General features: G+C 44.8%; 1 protein-coding gene across 1 annotated transcript in view; it reads left to right on the top strand.

The window, feature by feature from the left end:
* LOC147730264 (transient receptor potential cation channel subfamily V member 1-like) overlaps positions 1-19,894 on the top strand; it is a 460,470-nt gene that overhangs the window by 407,670 nt on the left and 32,906 nt on the right. The window contains exons 12-13 of the mRNA XM_086955033.1: positions 14,113-14,179; positions 15,197-15,507. Coding sequence (XP_086811159.1) covers positions 14,113-14,179; positions 15,197-15,507 — 378 coding nt within the window. The remainder of the gene's footprint in view (positions 1-14,112; positions 14,180-15,196; positions 15,508-19,894) is intronic.

Genomic DNA, 19,894 nt, shown 5'->3' with positions numbered 1-19,894 from the left:
TCAGTTAAAATGTTGTTCTCACTGGCCCAATTTTCAAGTCTTTCCAACAATTTTTGCCCCATTAGTTTGGATGTGGAATCAAGAAGAGATATTAGGCGGTTGCAGTTGGCCTTCCCTCTATCCCCTTTTTTAAAAATTGGTATGATAATACTTTCAACCCAAGTTGCAGGTAAAATACCCCCAAGGGGAGAATTAAAAACTTTCATTAAAATTGGTATCCAGAAATCCATTTTATACTTAAAAACATCAATGGGTACCCCCGTCCGAGCCTGTGGTTTTACCATTCACACTTTTTGCAGAGCTATTGTAATCTCTTCTGGCGTTATAGGTAATGATTTGACAGGTTTTACCAATATAAGATTTCCTTTTTTACTCTTGCTTAATTTTGCATCATCTGGATTAAAAATACCCTCATAGTGTGTTAGCCAATCTACTGTAGGTACCACAATATCAATATTTACTCCTGTGTTCTCTTTAAAAAAAGGGTGATTAATTGTTTTCAAAAAGAGGACTGAGTCTTTAAACTCTGCTGCCTGAATTAATTTCTCCCAGGCCCCCTCACTCAGCTCCCTTTTCCTTTCTTTCAGGGTATTTTTATAGGTTTTCCTCAAAGTGCTAATCCATACACTATCTCTTGGCTTTTGTTTAAGATCCAATTTCAATTCCCCATTCAATTTTGAATATTCATGGTTAAACCATCTATGGTTAAGGTCACATCTCTTCTTCCTCCTTTTGGTTGTTAAATCACCATCGATTTCAGTTGTGATATTACAGAAAGCTTTTATTATCGCTGTATTTGAGGAAGAACTATCCAGGCAGATTTCTAGGTCTCTTTGTTTTTTCCCTTTGAGATTTTCCATGAATGAAGCTGGATTCACACCAGACCATTTTATTGAGACTCCAATAAACCCCTGTTTAGTAATATCGTTATCAGCTATCTCTCCCTGTTCTTTTTGTATTAATTTTAATCTCAATTACACTGTTAAGGGGTGGTGGTCACTAAGGAGACTGGTATTAATCAGCACTTCTCACACCAGTTCACTACAATTAGCTGATACGATGAAATGATCTATGTTTGAGGATGACCTTGCTCCTGCGAAGGTTGGTATGTTTGTTTCCCCATCCATTGTAGTGGGTTCTAAGATTACAAGGTCATATTTATGTACAACATTATTAATTGTTTCTCCATACAGGTCATGTGAGAAATGGGGAATCCTATCGCCAAGACTATCACAATATCCACAACGTTCTCCATTTTCAAAAACACATTTGGCACAGTTAAAATCACCTGCCCAAATTAAAACATAATCTCCTCCTACTCCCGCCCCAAAATTATCCAAGTCATTTTCTAGTTGCTTATTAACCTTGATCTTTGACTTATCAAAAATATTATCTTAAAAATGTATTACAATAATAACCTGCTTTCCTTCTGAATAAATGCTGATAATATTGGGATGAATTCGACATTTTCTTTAAAATCAGGGGCGATGTAACTGCAATTAGTGTGTCTTAACCACCTTTCGCTTTTCCCATCCTAGATGGGCTGGCATTAGTACAAACAGTTTGGTAACCATTTACAAAAAAGGCTCAGTACACCAAGTTTCTTGGATTAGGACCAACTCCTGCCCATCTAGTGTTTTCAGCCAATCCTCATCACTAATCTTATTTTTTATCCCAACTTTGTTGTTATAATATTTAGGATCTCACTTAAATGTATACTGGGACCCACTTTCCTCGGGTTACCATTGGTGGTATGTTCAGTATTACCAATCATGGGCTTGACCAGATCATCTTTCTTGGATTGTACAGTTAAATCAACTTTCTGAGCTGAAACGGTTAGATCAACATTTTCTTTATTTGTGGTTAGATTACAATTATAGACTTCATCCTTGTTACTACACAAAATCAATAACATATTCCTCCTCTTGTGTGGTCAAATCCACATCTAACACGCTACGATTAATAGTGAGGTCTATTTTTGTATACATTGTCTCAACCATAACCTCTCTTTGTCAATCTATTTCACTGCATCTTCTCAGTGGTGCGTATCTATTGTACAGTGGTATGTGTTATAGTAGGTGGCAACTTAAAATTTGCGTGGATATTGCAACTGCTTGGCTTATAGAAGTATCCCAATGGGATGGTGTTGGACTTGGCCCTTTTGGCAGGTTCACCACTAAACTTTTTGCCTTTTAATGTGAACTTTTATTAGTAGTTTTGGGCCTCTGCGCACTATAGCACTGTGTCCCAGTGTAAAGTGCAATCTGAGTGCTTGTGGTGAGATTGACCAGCCCTCCCATAGGAATGCATAGAGATATGTGTGTCCCTGGTAATTCCTGGTATGAGAAGAGTGCAGGTGCAAGTTTAGTATGTGCAAACTCGTGAGAATAAATGCTGCGCAATGGTGTGCGCAGATGTATTGTGACTAGTGGAGAAGTGCCAATTTTATAAGTTGGAATTTCTGTGTGCTGTGTGTCTGCCTGCCTGATGTGGAGTGCATGTTTGGCTTGTGATTGACAGGGGCTGGATGGTGTGCTTGGCTCCAGGAGCCAAGATGAGCCTGCCCAGTGGTGAATAGGGAGATCTGCATGTAGATGGGAGGGAGGAGTTGCACCTGGGACTTGAATAGGGCTGTGCCTTCCCTCCACTATACTGGCTCCACCCCCTGCGGTGCGTCTGAGCACCTAGCTCCCACCTGACAAAGGGGAGAGGAGCTGAGCACAACAAAGTGCTCCAAAGCTCCCCCAAACCAGTTGCCCCTGGCTTTCCCCAGCCCTGTGCTGTGTGACAAAGAGGGATCTGTGTATAAAAGAAGGGGCTGTGACCCAATGAAATTGTTCTCTGTTGTTCCCCTACCTTGAGGGGGGCCTGCTGCTGCCGGGCTCCAGGAGGAACCGCCACAAGGGACTGCCTCCCTGCTGGAGGGCCGTGTGTGTGCTGGCATGCCTGGGCCCAGCCTTTGCCCCCCCCCGGACTTAAACTCTAGTGCCTTGGGAGCGCTTTATTTTTACTTTCTGGAGAGAGCTTTATTTCTAATTTCTGAAGAGCACTTTATTTTTCACTTTGAAGAAGCGCTTGACTTTGGTGCTGAGGAGCGCTGTATTTCTGCCTCAGGAGGACTGCTGGGGTCCTGCAGCGCGAAGCTGCACTGTGTAGGATTCCCCTAATTGGTGTGGGAATCCAGCAGGAGCCCACCCTGTGTTCGTGCTCTCTAGCGGGTGCCTAACCCGCATTTTTGGTGACCTTCTACGTGTAGTTACAAAGCGGGTGCCCACCCGCATCTTTTCTTGAGCATATTTAAACCGCAAGTGCCCACCCGCATATTTGCCATTTTAAAAACCCTAGCGGGTTCCCAGCCCGCCAGGTACTTTATGTAAAAATAATGAGAGCCTACCCCGTATTGAGGACATCACCGCCGCGACAGCAGAGAAGTGCAGAGACAGAGAAGGAAACCCAGGAAGTCAGACAGCCTCAGAGGAGACATGGACAGGGCTTAGTCCGGAAACAAGAAGCAGGCGGGAGCCTACCCCGCGCTCCTGCGTGTGCCCGTGAAGACGGCAGAAAGAAAAGTGTGGGGAAGCGTCTCTGCAGGTGTGGTGGAGGACGGGAGCCCACTCCACCTCCTCAGGACACTGCCAGGAGCCTCGCCAGCTCCCCATTGAAGTCCCGGTCCCAGAAGACTGACCGGGCGAAGAGGAGTCCCCGCCAGGAAGAGCCGGTAAGTGAAGCCGGCTGGGGGAAGTAAAATCAAGGCACCACGCCGGTTCCTCTCTCCAGAGCAGCCCTGCTTGACAAAGGGCTGCTCCAATGGGAGTGAGAGGTGCCTGAGAGGCCCCGCCATTGTGGGCTGCTCCAATACAGGGCAGAGCTGTTTATTTGTAGAGCCTGTGCGTGGCTCCAACATGGGTCATTGTTATTTAAGTTATCAGTGCTCCCCAACCTGGGGCAAGTCATTAGAAACGTCCCGGTGGGGCCAGAGGGCACATAGTGCCAGGCTTCATTTTTGGGTACCCAGCTGCCCCACCAGACAGAGGGCAGCTGCAACGTTTTGTGCCCAATGGTTTTTAGGGCACAGTTGGTGCCAGTGCTCCACCCTTGAGCGGCCCCGCCTGCCAGAGGGACGCTCCAATGTTTGGCATATTTGTTTTGAGGGCTATTGGGAGCCTGTGACTCCTTTTAACATTTCCAGCTACCCAGCAAGTAGTGGACAGCTGCACCATTTAGGCGCACAGTTCTTTGGGGGCATGGTTGAAGTTAGGAGTGAGAAGCACTCCTTCGCCCCCACCCATTCCCAGCAGCCCAGCAAGTAGGGGCCGCTGCCACGTTTAGGCCTGCGCAGAATGTGCACCCTTGACTTTTGGTACATAGGGCATTTGAGCCCTTTTTTGGATGGTCAGTTGGCCAGGGGGATGGTTAGATTCATAGGGCGCCAGGCCCTAATGTGATTGTGGTGCTAGGAAATGTAGTGTATATAGTATGTTTTATGCACCTTGTTTTATACCTCTAAATGTGTTTTATGATTAGGAGGTTGTTTTTCATATTATGGTTTATGCTGGTGAGGTTGGCGCAGAATGTACTTCGCTCCGGATGTGATACTGTGTATAATGTAGTTTATGTTACAGGCTGATGCCATGTACAGTGATTACCAGTGGTTACTGGTTGTACGTTTATGATCTGTTTTACTTTTACCAAGTTCGTCCTGTGATGGTCCTGACAGTGGTCCATGTGGCCCTGTTATGTGTATATAATCCCCTGTAGATACTGCCCAGTGCCAGTTGACACAGTGTAAATTGTGTGATTATGATCTAATGTGTTTAAGGTAATACAAAGGCTATTTTTATATATATAACCTTGTGTGGAGTTCCTTTTGTGGTGTGCCTAGTGTGTTGCTGCTGTGTGTGTGTGTTGCGCAAACGCTTTACACATTGCCTCTAGGAAAAGCCTGACTGCTTGTGCAAAGCTATCAAGGGGGTGAGCAGGGGTTATCTTTGGCATGTAACTCCCAAGCCCTGACTAGAGTGGTGGTCTCTGAATGGCTTTGGCGCAAGCCTTAGCCAACCAGAGATCCCAATTCTAACAGATGTGCTTTATATGATCAACATTTTCAGAACAGTACCCATTGTTATCATTCAAAAAAACATTCAGCAAATCGCCCACCAGATCACTACTTCAGAGGTTTAACACAACAGAATCTCCCCAACATTATTTTCTGGACTTGCCCACCCAATTTACTTAGCATGATAATGGCTTGATGCAATATGCTCGCCCAACATTAGTGTTTACAGAAATCCAAAGAACCACCTGGTTCTTCAGTGACTCATATGTTTCCCTCTGATTTTCAGCTAGTTTCCGGACATTGTTTAAAATAATAACATACAGAGTCGCCTGTGGTGGAAGATTTAGTGATCCCTTGGTGATATTATCATCTTGCATAATTCTATTTGTCTTGGCCAATTGCAGATTTTGGGGCACCCTATAGAGTGGGGAATATCTTTTTGTGTGGCCTTGTTTTTTGTGCAATTAGAGGTATCAAACCGTCCTTTGGGGTCTCAGCAGTGATAATCTGTCTTTGATTTATAGCACTGCTAATAATAGCTGGGCCTGTGTTTTCTGTTACACTTTCCGTTATGTTGTACACTGGCTTAGTGAAACTTGTTGCCTTTTTCGTAGGTTTAGAGGGTAATATTTCAGTGACTGTCTGTTAGGAAAGCCATTTCTTTCTGTATCAGTTTAATTTCTGACATTAGGCGTCTTTCGATACTATCCAGTTTACCATGTTATTTCTTGAATAGTTTCTGGAGGTCATACCGTTTTTGATTTATAGAGTTACAGTCCCCTCTATTCACCCCTGAGTTATTTCCGACCTTTTTTTGTTTTGGTTAAATTTTGATCTTAGTTGATTGCTTCTCCATAGGGCTGTTTGCGTTTCACAAAAGCTGTTTCTTTTTTTTGCGGGGTGTGGTGTCGGAAACATATCATCTGTTGACACTGAAATCTATGGTGCAGTTTGTACACATGGGTTAGATTTTTTATGGGTATTTTCATCTAAGGTTGCTTTACTTCAGAGGACTCCATCTCCTTTCCCATACTTCTCGCATCAGTTGCAGATATTAAAGGATCATTCCCGCCTTCTAATACAGATTCTTTTAAGGCAGCATCAAGTGCTGTTTTTTTGCTGCTAATTGCTCCTCCACATGGACAATTTCACTGTTAATGAGGCCCACATCGTTTTTCAGATATTTGGTAATGGGCGCATTCTTTGTGGGCACTTTCGCTCCTTGTACTGGTAATTTTCTTTTCCCCATGATTGGGCAATATATTGCTCTTTAGAAATTAAATATGAAAACAGACTAATTTGATGTAAATTTCTCTTACCAAGATTGTTGGTTCGTTTTCAGAGCAACCAAGGGGGGTGGCCCGCCCTGCCGCGGACAGGAGCGGACGAGCGCTGCGGGAACCCTGGCCGTTCTTTAAACACTACCCGCCGCTCTCCTCCGCGCCAGCGGCGTGCGTGCTGCAAGTGGTGCAGGAAATTGTAGTCCCTCAATCCTCTTCTACCGACATCAGGCGTCCAGCAATCGGGTAAAGGAAACAACAAGAAGGCAGGTATGGCAATGTTCATTTGCCCAAGGCTTTTTGAGAAGGCCCGCAAGGGTCTTCCCAGCTCACTCTCCTTCACCATATTGGCAAGCTCTGGCCTCCTTTCCGAGATATAGTGTCTCCCTATGTGCTTCTTCTTCAAATTCGGACATAGTGGTCCTGATTTGACCAAGGGTGGCAGCTTGTTGGATGCAAATTCTCAGACATAAGTTCCCGGATCTCCTTTTCCAGGCGCCGGAGTTCGTCCCAAGAGCTTGCGGGATCCCTGCCTGTTTGGTGATACACTTGCCTCTTATAATAGTCTTGAATGCCTCCCATAACGTGGACGGGGAGCCAGAGTTGAAAGACCTGGTCTCAGATAGGCCCAGCCAGAAGTCTCAAGGTAAATGCTCTGCTAGGAGCATCAGGCAGCGTAAATTCTAGTAATGCCACTGTGTGATCCGAGAGGGACCTAGCAAGATGTGTGCGGTTACAAACCCAAGAGTCCACATCTCACAATTTAACCAATAATCGATCCTGGACCACCAACGCCCAGTGGTCGAATCACAGGTACCTTCCCTGCTGTGGGTATGTCGGCGATGCCATACATCTACCAGCTCGTGATCCTCCATGATGATCAGTAGTCGCTTAACTGCTCGCAAATGGGGTCTATGGGGAGCTGCCTGATCTGTCCTTTTCCGGGTTGAGAGTCACATTGAAATCCCCTCCCCAGATTGTCGCACCTGATCCCAGGGATTCCGCCAATCGCCAAATGTCGGTGAAGAAGGAGGGGTCATCTGTGTTGGGGCCATACACAGAAATTAGCCTGACAGGGCAACCGCCAATCACTCCTGCCACCTCAACATAGCGCCCTTGGGGATCGCATATCCACAGTTCTCGCATGCCACTGGAGGCCCGTCCGTAGAACTATGGCTGTGCCTCTGGCATAATTGAAGAAACCCAGCAATTAATCTATCACCCATACAACCCGCGTACAGGCACATGCAAATGGCATTTGTTAGATGAAGCTCTTGTAGAAAACATATGTCTGCCCCATGGCAGTAAAGGTAGGCAGCTGCCAGTCTCATCTTTCTGCAATCATTTAAACCACAGATATTCCACGTCACTACTTTCAAAGTCTTTACATTCACAGCATTTCTGCTCCTGCTAGTCGCTGTAGAGGTCAGAGCATGCATGTATCAGGAAATCCCGGGTTGTATACTGACACAGGGGAGAAGGAGAATAAGATCAAAATAACAACCAATATGAACATCCAATACCTATGGTATGCACCTGTTACAACGCATTTTTTACTCCGCAATACCATTACAACGCGACTTTTACAACGCATACCATTACAACGCATTTCGCTGGGGGGCGCTCTAGGATAGGGAATAAGTACAATTTACTATCCAACACCTTCCCTAGGGTCCACGGGGACTGGAGTTGGAATAGTAAATTATACTTACCACTATCCAGCACCCCAAAGCGCTATGCGTTGTAATGGTATGCGTTGTAATGGTCGCGTTGTAATGGTAGGTAGTTGTAACGGTATGCGGAGTAACGTCATACATCCATACCTATCAGACCCACCCACTACAGCCACCCAACAAGGCTGAAAGAAAGTACCCTTGTCCCAAATGGGCCAGAAATGGCCAACACAATAGCAATGAGTGGGACTCATCCAGAGCAAAGCGCCGGAGAGCTAGGCATATCCCAGCGATTCTGGGCGGCTGGAGATGAATAACAGAGAGGGCCACATCTCTGGCGATCTGGCCATCATGTGCTGTCCTAAGTGTGATCAGTTGGCAAAGTTAGATGTAACTGAGAAAGGGGCAACACGTTTCCCCACTTCCAAGCCATGCTTGACCAAAGGGGTCTCCTGTTAATTGACTAGGCGCCACATAACAGGATGTTAGTTTTTTTCGCTGAGAGGGTCTTCAGTCATCCATTCCTTGTCTCTGGGCGTGGCATATTTGGCTGGCCGAAGGCCCCGGATAAACTTGGCAGCAAGTTTAGGGTACGTGAAGAACGTGGTTTTGCCGGCGTGGAAAATGCGGAGCTGCGCGGGGTAAAGAAGATAATACTCAATGTCCTGTTGATGCAGCATACGCTTGACAGACAAACTCTCTTCTCACCTTTTGAACTGTCATAGTGAAGTCCCGGAAGAAGGAGATCACGTTTCCCTGATATCTAGTTTCCTGCAGGTCTCTGGTTTTACGTAGCACCACATTGCGATTCCTATCATTGAGTAGTCTCGCAATTATTGGCCTTGCCTGCGCACCGGGCGGATGTCTAGGACCCTGCGACCTGTGTGCACGCTCAACAATGTAAACCGTTGATAGGGCATTGCCAAAGAGGGAGCGGAGCATTTACTCTATGAAGTCTTCAACCCTAGTCATCGCCGTGGTTTCTGAAATCCCAAGAATCCTTAGGTTGTTACGTTGAGATCTTGGTTCAAGGTATTCATTCTTGGTTCATATGACTTCCAGCACCTTCTCCATTTGCAGCAGTTTCTCCTGAGTGGAATTGTTCTTATCCTCCAGCGAGGAGGCGCGCTGTTCAAAATCAGCTCACTTGGTCTCTGAGCAGGTCCAGTCGTCGGACATAGAGTCTATTTTAAGGTCAATTATGGACAAGGATTGCTTCAAATCGGTGAACATCTCACAGATGTTAGGCTCACCCTAGAGGAGGAATCCATGCCAGTCACCACCTGTTTGTGTGCCATCGAGGTGGTTCCCCCGGGGAGTTTGCGCTGCTCAAAGGAAATCTTGGGTTGTCTATCATCAGTTTTGCCCATGCTTCGCTCCGGTTTTCAAGCGCAACGGCGTGCAGGTAGCCGGATCAGTGAGTGTAAAGAGCTGCAGTTCCAGGCCCGGTCTCCTGCCAGTGCAATTTTCCACTCCTCCAGTAGTGTTAAGGCAAGTATCAACAGCACTGCAGCCCCACCAACGTGCAGCTATTGCCAAGTGCCCACTATTCTTGCCACATGCCTGCCGGTTCTCCTTCACAAACCTCTGGCCGCCCACAGGGGTAACAGGCAGCTTACAGATGCCAGAGGAGGAAAGGGGGCCAGCGCCCACTGTTTGACCTCGCTCCTGCAGTTGTGTCCTGTTGTCGCGCTGCACTCCCCATACCGAGGGTGTCCCTCCTTCACCTCAGGCGGCTCGCAACGCCACGCACAGGGGCCCACTGTGGTTGCACTAGCAGTACGCCTTCCTCACCGGCCTCAAGCAGTGCCGGTTAATCCGGGGGATGCACCAACATTGAGGGACCGCGTGACACCCTGCGCAGTATCACCTTGTCCTGCCACCTTCTGGTGTCCCCCTCAGGCTCCCCAATATGTGCTCACTGGGCATCCCACATGCAGGATCAGTCAGTGCAGTGGGGTTAATGGGCATGGTCCGGACCAGCGGCAGCACGCAGACCATCAGACCCCTTCAACAGCACCCAGGGGACAGGGACGCGGCTCACCTATCCACCCCTGCACAGACTTGTACAACTCCCAACTGTAGGCCTCACTATACCAAGAGTTCACTGCTGCTTGTGAATATGGCACTGTCTTTAGACACGCTGCCCAGAGAACCGCAGTCCGGCCCACCCGCAGCTCATCTGCTCCTGGAGCTCCTCACAGTCCACAGGTGCCTACAGTCAGCCAGTGTCAGTGAGACATCCAGCCAGCAGAGCCTAACTATGTTGCCGCCATCTTGCAGCCGGCACTCTAGCGCCCCTGAGTAGTCCAGGCTTGAAAGGAGTGGTGTGGGGCTGGTGTTAGGCCTGACTAATTGCCAAACTCCAGCAGAGAAGTGTAGCTGGCCTGACGAGAACTCCCACATCAGGGTTGCCACGTACCCTTATCTCAGTGGCAGGCTGCCCTTGAGTACTGCACCATCTAACGATGCGCGCTCGAGGAGCAGACCTTACTTATACAGAAAGGGTGCCCTCTCCTTCCTGATGGCCAGACCTGAGGCAGGTGAGCTTTGTGTCCTTGATATCTCGGGCTACTGCTGGGGGCTGGACTCATGCTTGCTTTAGCAGCTTCCCTGAGAGGCGTGCTGCTTCCAATTACCTGAGAATTCCAAGAGTTTGGGCATGCCCTCATCATGACTGGCCATGCCATGCCCTTTAGACATGGGATGACCGCTATACGGTACCTAACCTGGAACATCCGCTGCCTAAGCAGCAGGCAGAAAACTAGGTTGGTCCACACTTACATGACTAGACACAGCGCACACATCTACTTCTTGCAGGAACTATACTTAACCCCAGCCACTGCTCCTCACCTTCACGCTGGGTGGATTGCTAAAAACCCATGTGTCTCCCCCTATATTCCAGCTACTCCCAGGATACAGCCCTATTCATTCGCAAAGGGTTAACGTGGCGCACTTGACAGACAATTAGTGACAAACAGAATCAGGATTTATTCCAGGTAAAGGAACGAAAACTGTTGTCACCCACAATAGGATACAACAATATACTATTGTTGGCTATGATTACCCAGAACTCCTTATGCTTCTTGATTTATCAGTGAGCTATGATACAGTGGATCATCAAATCTTTCTGCAATGCTTGGATGGCTCGGCAGGAGCCACTGCAACTTTATCAATGGTACTCTTCTTTTCTCTCTAATGAAAGCCAACAAATAAAGATGTGTAGGTGTACTACTTCCACAAAACCATCAATTTTGGTGTCTTTCAAGACTTGCCAATGTCTCCCCTACTGTAAAATATGTATAAACTGCATGTCTCCTTTTCGCCAGAGTCAAGACTGCATAAAATGAAGAAGGCTTTGTTGGTTCGATCTCCGGTTGCAAGTTGGGTGACATGCATGAATCTTTTCTCTGAGGTGGATGACTGTGTTACTTTATAACTCTTGAATGTCATACACTCAAAATTGAAGGTGATGTGCTGCTCTACTGGCAACCAATGTAAAAGGTTTACCCCTGCCTAAACACTGTCAAATTTACCTAATTGTAAGGATAATCTTCATGCTGAATTTTGTACATGCCTTAGTTTCTTATTTGGTATTGTGGACAACCACCCTACAATGCATTGGCATAATCCTTCTCGGAGTTTATCAGTGAGTCGATGAGTGCCTTATGATGCATTTTTTGTATGTACATTGTGCATGTTTCAGCTGCCTCAGTCAAAGGAATGATGAATTTACTAGAGACACTTTATGGACATCAAAGTTCAGTCTGGAATCCCAAATCAATGCTGGATTTTTTGTAGTAAAGATAATGAAAGGTCAAAATGTTCAGGTGGTTAGGGACAAATTGTTTTAAGCAGCAAATACTAGCTTGGCCCTATTAGAAGCTTCTCTTTTTTTTAGCCATTACATTTTAGATCACCTTCTCTTGTCATAATTAAATCTTTTCTCTTGTGTCATAAAAAATTGAAAATGTTTGATTAATACAGAATGCACATTTAGTTTATGTTATTACTTTATACAATGTGATAATCAGATTTGTTTGAATATATTCACAGTACTTAATCTAAAATGTGACTATTTAATTCAACATTATTTTCTTATTGACTTCTAAAGAGATTTTAGGCGGTTGCTACTTGCTTACTATGTGTCTTGTTTACTGTTATCATAGTAAAGAACACCATTTCGAAGAATAAAAATAGGGAAAAGGCCACTCTGCAAACTGTTTATTCTAAGAGTTTCAGCAACGGCGGAATAACATTATAAAAGCCGAGCACAAAGATTGAAGGACTAGAGTGGAACCTTCAAGCCAGTTGACAATGCGATAGACCGTGTAGAATCATATCACCCTTCTAATTAAAGACTACCAGGCAGGAAGGCATTCATCCTTCACTTGCTGAGATTATCAGTGCTGCTGGTCTTGCACAAAGAGAATAGCAGTCTCTGCTATCTAACTGAACATAAGCCTTAGGAATCTGACAGGTATGCAGGTGTGAACCATTTTTATGTCTCACGCCTAGCGTGGCAGTACGCAACAGTGCTCACGCTGTGAGACTTCATGTAGGGGCTTTCTGAAATCGCTTCAGATGTTCGCACACGCTGCGTGTGTGCTTTTACTTTTGCCCCAGGCTATTGGCCTTTGCGTGCGTCTTTTTAACAAAGACAGCACACAATTGGCCAAAGACGGGCGCATTGCTCTGCCCATGGCATATTGGTGTTGGTTACACACACGCCCGCCATGTGGTTTCAATTTTTGCTGTGTTTTAAGATAAGCTTTGTGTCAAGAAGCAGCAAAACGTATAGAGCAAATATGTTGGAATTTTTCCTGTTATTCACACTTTTCACAAACTTTGCAGCTGCCATTCTATTTGTCGTTATTGTAGTTAATATTCATATTGTGGGCACTAGATTACAGTTTTGATTTTAAAATAAAATCTTTAAAAGATATCTCTCATTTCCTAATGTTCTTGAGTGTGTTTTTTCTTAATGAAAGAGGGTTTAGGGTTACCCTTACCTATCCTTGTGATGTTATATTGGATTTATTGTTACCTGAAACACATCTCTCCCAAATATCGCCCAGTGGGTTGTGGGATGGTTGCAATCCAACTGGTTTTATGTCCCGGGTTGGCCCATTGACTGAGTCTTTAGTCTTTAAAAGTGGACTCTGTTGTAGAGTCATCTAGAAAAGATATGGTTCTCCTAGTCCCTTTGTATGATTGGTGAATACATCTTGTTGACGTTTGACATGCAGATAAATCTGCAAGTTGTCTGCATAGGAATGGAACAACAGTTCCTTGTCTGGGGTGATTTTGAACATTGACTTTATCAACAAATAAAAGTGGGTGAAGTGGGGAATCTTAGGGAGACGACTATGACTGATAAAGTGTGGGTCAAATGTGCGGAATTACCACAGAATTGTGCCATGCCTTTTTGCGGAATCATGATATGCATACCTACAGCATTCCAGATGCCCTTCATACCAGTGTTTTTCTTCACAATACACTTCCAAATGAGTGCTCTAAAGGTGCTCCCCTGATCAAAATTTGAGGCTGAAGTGATAACTTCTCCCTCATGCGGTTCCCTGGCAGCAGATCTCAGACCTTGACTATTTCCTGATAAGTTACACAGTGCAACCTGTAAACCAATCAACTTCTGCATGTGCAATTTGTTGCTTTGTTCAGATGGATGAAAACAAAAACCCGGTGGCTAAAATGATTAGATAAATCTCAGCCACTTTCATGTACCTGGACCACATCCTAGTCAATTGTTTTTTCCCAACATGCCACATCAGACAGGAACTAGCCATATGCAACCCAGCCTTGGTTCTGTACCAGAAGGGACACTGCAGCCCGAATCACCCGCCTAGGTCACACTGACTGGGAGCACAAGCAACCGTCAGAGCAGGTTCAGCATAGCTGGGTCTCATGGGTGCAGCTGGAGTCCTATGGCACTGTTAGCATAGGGCCCACGTTGACCCTTTTCTGTTTTACTCTGCTAGCACTCTGAAATGCCCCTCTATGACAGCAAAGCTCCCTTTTTTTCAAGAGCAACATATGTACCAGAAAATATATTATTTTTTAACACAATAGTCATTGTCTTTTTCAGACCATTTTGCGTGACATCGTACGCTTCCTGATGGTGTACGTCGTGTTTCTCTTCGGCTTTGCGGCAGGTGAGGATTGTCTTCAGACAACAGACTTAAAATGTTAATGCTTGCACTTTATAATCCTGCTTCTGGGCATGCTACGGCTCCGTGGGTCCTCCAGTTTATCCAGTCAGGTACAGAATACATCAGAAAGAAAAACAGGGAGGAACACAGAAGGGGAGAATGAAAAAGGGGAGAGATGAATGTGAAAAGGGAGTGGTAGACAGAAAAATAAAGAGAGAGGATTTTCTTGGGAATATAAGGCGAGGAAGCGATACATTGGAAGAAGTAGGAAAAGAGGGAAAGAAGGCAGTGGAATAAGGGAGAATCGAAAAGCTAGAAAGAGAAAACAAAACAATAGTGTAATGGGGAAGCACAGAAAGGTAGGAGAAGAAATAAATAAAGAGAGAAAGAGAGGGTGGAGGAGAAATAAAGGGAGAAAGTAAAAGAGGGGAGGAGTAAAGAGAGAGGGATGAACAGAGGGATAAAAGGCGATAGCAAGATGGACAAAGGAAAGAAGAAAAGCTGGAAAAGAAAGACAAGATGCAGACATAAGGTGGAAGAGAGGAAGGGCAAGAGAGAAAGGAGAAGATAAAGAATAAAGACAACACAAAGGTTAGAAGGGTAGAGAGGTAGGAAAGGGAGAGAGAGAAAGAGACACTGGGAGAGAGAGATCTGCATTCTGCTAGAAGAATTCACAAAATCAGCACTAACATCAACAGAGTACTTGTTAGGTTGTGGTATCTTCATTAACCCAACACCTGTGACCCCACAATGCCTGTTAACCCATAAAGCATAAATGAATTTACCTAAATTGTACTTAATTAAATTGAGACTAAGAGAAAGAAAGACAATCAAATTGACAACAAACACATATCAAACATTCAAAAACATACAAATACCTACACGCTGCATAGATGCATATGCTGTAGCAGGTACACGTTCAAACGGAATACGTGGAAATGCAAACATGCCTTGGCCACAGCACCTCTCATTTCCACTTGTTAGCGACTGACATCCATAGCATAATTTCTCTTGTTTCAGCTCTAGTTACGTTGACTGGTGAGCCTCCTGCGGAAGCTAATAACGTGACCACCGCAGAGGGTAGCGAAGACCCCGAAGGACGTGGCACCTACAGTGGTCTCTACATCGCCTCCTTGGAGCTCTTCAAGTTCACCATCGGCATGGGCGACCTGGAGTTCAACGAGAACCTGAAGTTCAAGCACTTCTTCATGTTCTTGCTCATCCTGTATGTGGTGTTGACCTACGTTCTGCTGCTGAACATGCTGATCGCCCTCATGAGCGAAACAGTCAACAAAATCTCCAGTGAGAGCGAGAGTATTTGGAAGCTTCAGGTGAGTTTTGCAGCAACAATCTTGCGTTGGAATAGCTTGGAAGTTGTCAAGAGAGCAGCTTCTCATTGGAAATCTCTCTAAGATGATAGGACATCATCTGTATCTATCACCAACATTACCTTTGGAGCCCAATGGATTCTAGCAAACCTTTCAGCAAGTATTGACTGGGAGCGAGTGCCAATTGTGCATGTCTCAGCCTACTGCAGAGGCACCTTTGTGTGTGGCTATTGGGTAGTAGTGTTGGGCTCACACAGTTCGACCAGAACATCCTCTCAAGCCTCTCCTTTAAGCCTTAATCCTTTGCAACATGTTTTTGCCCGAATAGCCAGTGACCCCTATGTTTTAATTTCCCAAGTTTTAGTTTCCACATATTTCTAGTCATGAATATAAATTCACAAAATATTTGTGTGATGTTATATTTTATCATCCAAACTCAATTCTTAACAAAATTGAGAAACAACTAGAAAGAGTGCGTGTCACAGAAATTACCTGAGGGCTGCAATAGGGAAGATACATTTCAGTGCCTAACGAGCCTTGGCAAAGCCAATAGGTCTGGGCTTGGCAAAGTGGCACGATGGTTATTTTTTATTAATATTTTCATTGCAAAAATAAAAACGTGTTTGCATTAAAAAAACATATTCCATCGTTTTAATGGAACAATACAGGTGATTCCTAGCAAGCAGGTGTATAAATCTTTTTTGTAGTTTTAATATGCATCACGACACGAAGGATCCTTTAGTCTTACTGGTGTAACATAGATAATACTGGCATTACTGTAACCCATAGACACAGTTTAAATATATGAGGATTACTAATAAATAGCAAATACTAAAGAAGAAAGAACGGAAAGAAAAATCATTGACAAGGTAAAGTATTGGCCCGCCAGCCGTGCCACTGAGGACAGTACACTTATTTTTAGGCTGCTCTGCATGTGTGATCGGCGAAAAACGGTATTCTCTGTTCAAGAGAGCCAATGACCGAAGCATTCTCTTGTTACAGGTGGTTGGTTGTAGGGAACAGGGCTCCAAAAAAATCCCCAAACTATTTATTGCCCAGGTATTGAAAATGCAGTGCTTGTGAGGTAGGGAGCTCCACCCGCTCCCCAATATGTGATCCAAGACCACAGAAATGATACTCAAGAAATGCTCCGGGATGTGCCCACATGTAGTAACGAAACATCATTCAAAAGTATCAGTTGTCTTTTTCTTTTATTCCTTTGTGATCTTTTGTTCAGTTGTAATAATCTTTAGCCTGTCCTATTAGTCTGCCAATAGTCCTCACGGACAGGGGTTACAGAAGTACATGGGACACACACGTACACTCGCTGCATTCAGACAGAGCGAGCCCCGGCGTACGGTAAGCTGATTTGGGCATATTTAACTTCATTTTCTGAGGCTATGATTTATTATTTTGTGGGGCAATATGCCGGAAAAATAATCAGATTTTACCTATAACGTTCCCAAAGGAAACGGGTAAAGGCTGAAATGCAGATTTTCCACAGTTTTAATGTAAAGAAAATCATGATTTTATTAAAAAAGGCACGGAGGCTAATATTATGCATATCCCTTTTATTCCTGCCCAAACACAGCAGCAACAACACTATAGAACTTAGAATATTACCAAAACATTCCAGAACTTAGAACATGTATAATACTCCAAGCAAAGCAGCCATCTTCCTCTTTTGTGACTGCGAATGTGTAAAAACAATAAATAACAAGTCCATAAATAAATTCCACCGACTCCAAACTTCCTTAAACTCCTCTTCGACTTCTTCTTTCCATCCTTGAACATCCTCTCCATCCACTTCTTCAGCTTCATCCTTCAAAATAAATCAAACAAAATTAATTACAGGGCGGGCACAGCGGAGGGATAATATTAGCCTCCGTGCCTTTTTTAATAAAATCATGATTTTCTTTACATTAAAACTGTGGAAAATCTGCATTTTATGTCAAAGGCCCGGAGGCCAACATTATGCATGTTCAAAGTTCTTCCAAAACCTTACTTAAAACATTTTCCACAGGCTTAAAGTAAAACTTACGAAAAGGCGAGTCATTTGACCAATCTGCTGCCTTTAAAATTCCGCCCAAACTAAAACCTTTAACAAAGGCCTTACTAGCCATAGCCCCTCTTACCGAATGGGACCCGAAAACACTAATATCCACCCCTGCCTTGACCATCACATTTCTTACCCATCTCGCCAAAGTAGGAGTAGACACAGCCTTATACGGATTTACATAAGAAATCAATAACTGCTTACAATCTGCATCCCTCAAAGCAGAAGTCCTTTTTTCACACTCCTTCAGGCACTTAACCACACACAAAACACTCTCTCCCTCCAAAAAAGGATAAAAAATTGTTCTTGACATCGTTTTCGTCCTTCTTTTAACCTCAAAACACACTCCCTCTGGTTGATAAAACCTAGAATTAACATCCAAAGCCCTAATATCCGACACCCTCCTAAACGAAACCAGACATAACAGCATTGTCATCTTCCAAGTCAAGTATTTCAAATCCAACCCTTAATTTGACCCCCAACTTTCAAGCTCCCTCAACACCAAAGTAACGTCCCAAAGTGAATCATACTTAGCCTTCGGCGGAATAACCACCCTAACACTCTTAACCAACCTCCTGACCAGGACATGCTAACCAACTGGAACTCCATCCACCAGACCATGCCCTGCTGAAATATCAGACCTACTTAGATTAACTGAATTATACGCTAAACCACTACAAAAAAGACCTGACAAATAATTTGCTACCTCTACCACAGGTGCTGAAATGGGATCCAAACCCCTCTCAACACACCAACCATTCCACTTTCTCCACGCTGACTCATATACCCTAGATGTCCCTTTAGACCACCATGACTTTGAGACAAGCTCCTCAGCTTCTTTTGATAAACCCTGCACTTGCCAAACTCTCCTGAAATCAACCAAGCCATCAAACTCAGTTGTCCTGTGACCACCAAGTCGTGAAAGTTCCCCTGAACATCCATCAATATGTCCCTGCAATCTGGCAGAATTACCGGGTTCTCCACCAACAAATCCATTGCATCCGGGAACCATACCTGAGCTTTCCAGAAAGGAGTTATCAGAACCAACTCTGACTCCTCCCTTCTGACCTTGTTCAAAACCCTCTGAATCATAGAAAATGGGGGAAACGCATAACTCCTTCCCCCCTTCCAAGTCTGCAGAAAGGCATCCACTCCCTTTGCCTCCGGATCCGGCATCCAACTGTAAAACTCCTTCAATTGGGTGTTCAACCTGTCTGCAAACAGATCCACACTCAAAGGTCCCCACATTCTCTCCAGACTCAAAAACACTTCTCTCTTCAACCTCCAACAGCTCGCATCCCTCAGGTATCTTGAATACCAATCCACTTCTACGTTGCTCAACCCTGGTATGTACTGAGCCTGAACTACAATCTCTCTCTCCAGACAAAATTTCCAAAATTCCTTTGCAAGTTCCGCCAATCCTTTTGACCGAGGACCACCCATCTTGTTTACATACTGAACCGCCGACAAATTGTCCATCTTCAGAAGAACACAACATTTGACTCTGTCCTTCACAAAACTTTTTATTGCGAAGGAACCTGCCAGCAACTCCAAACAATTTATGTGCATTAATCCTTCTTCTTTCGACCATTGCCCCCCTGTTGATGTCTCTCCACATCTCGCTCCCCATCCGCTTAAATTCGCATCCGACTCTATCTCCACTTCTGGCATTGACCCAAATATTGCTCGACCGTTCCAAGCATCCAGACTCATCAACCACCACTCCAATTCCTCCTGAGACTCCTGATCTATCACAACCTTCTGAGAATACCTCACATCCTTCCTCAAATACCTTGCCTTCAATCTCTGTAACGCACGATAATGCAGGGGAGCAGGGAATATCGCCTGAATTGAAGAAGATAGAAGACCCAACAGTCGCGCTAACTGCCTCAAAGTAATCCAGTCCGCCGACTTCACTCTCCTCACTTCTTTCCTGATCTTCCTCACCTTCTCCATTGGCAACCTCAACACACAATCCAACGTCCGTATCTGAAAACCTAAAAGGTTCATCACCTGTTTTGGATCCACACACGACTTCTCCTTGTTCACTACAAACCCCAAATCCTCTATTACTCTCACTGCAAAATCCGTATGATCCTTTGCCAACTTCCTCTCTTCTGCCATTATCAATATATCGTCCAAATAGACTATTAGACGAACTCCTCTGGACCTCAGCCAAGCCGCAATCGGCCACATCACCTTGGTGAAGCACCACGGAGCTGATGTCAAACCGAAAGGGAGACTCTTGAACCTCCAGCGCCTTCCCAACCACCTGAACTGAAGGAAATCCCTTTGATCCTGGCACATTGGAATTGTTAAGTAAGCATCCTTTAA

Source organism: Lissotriton vulgaris, chromosome 2_1, assembly GCF_964263255.1.
Source record: "Lissotriton vulgaris chromosome 2_1, aLisVul1.2, whole genome shotgun sequence".
Lineage (NCBI taxonomy): Eukaryota > Metazoa > Chordata > Amphibia > Caudata > Salamandridae > Lissotriton > Lissotriton vulgaris.
This window is presented reverse-complemented; position numbering and strand designations above follow the sequence as displayed.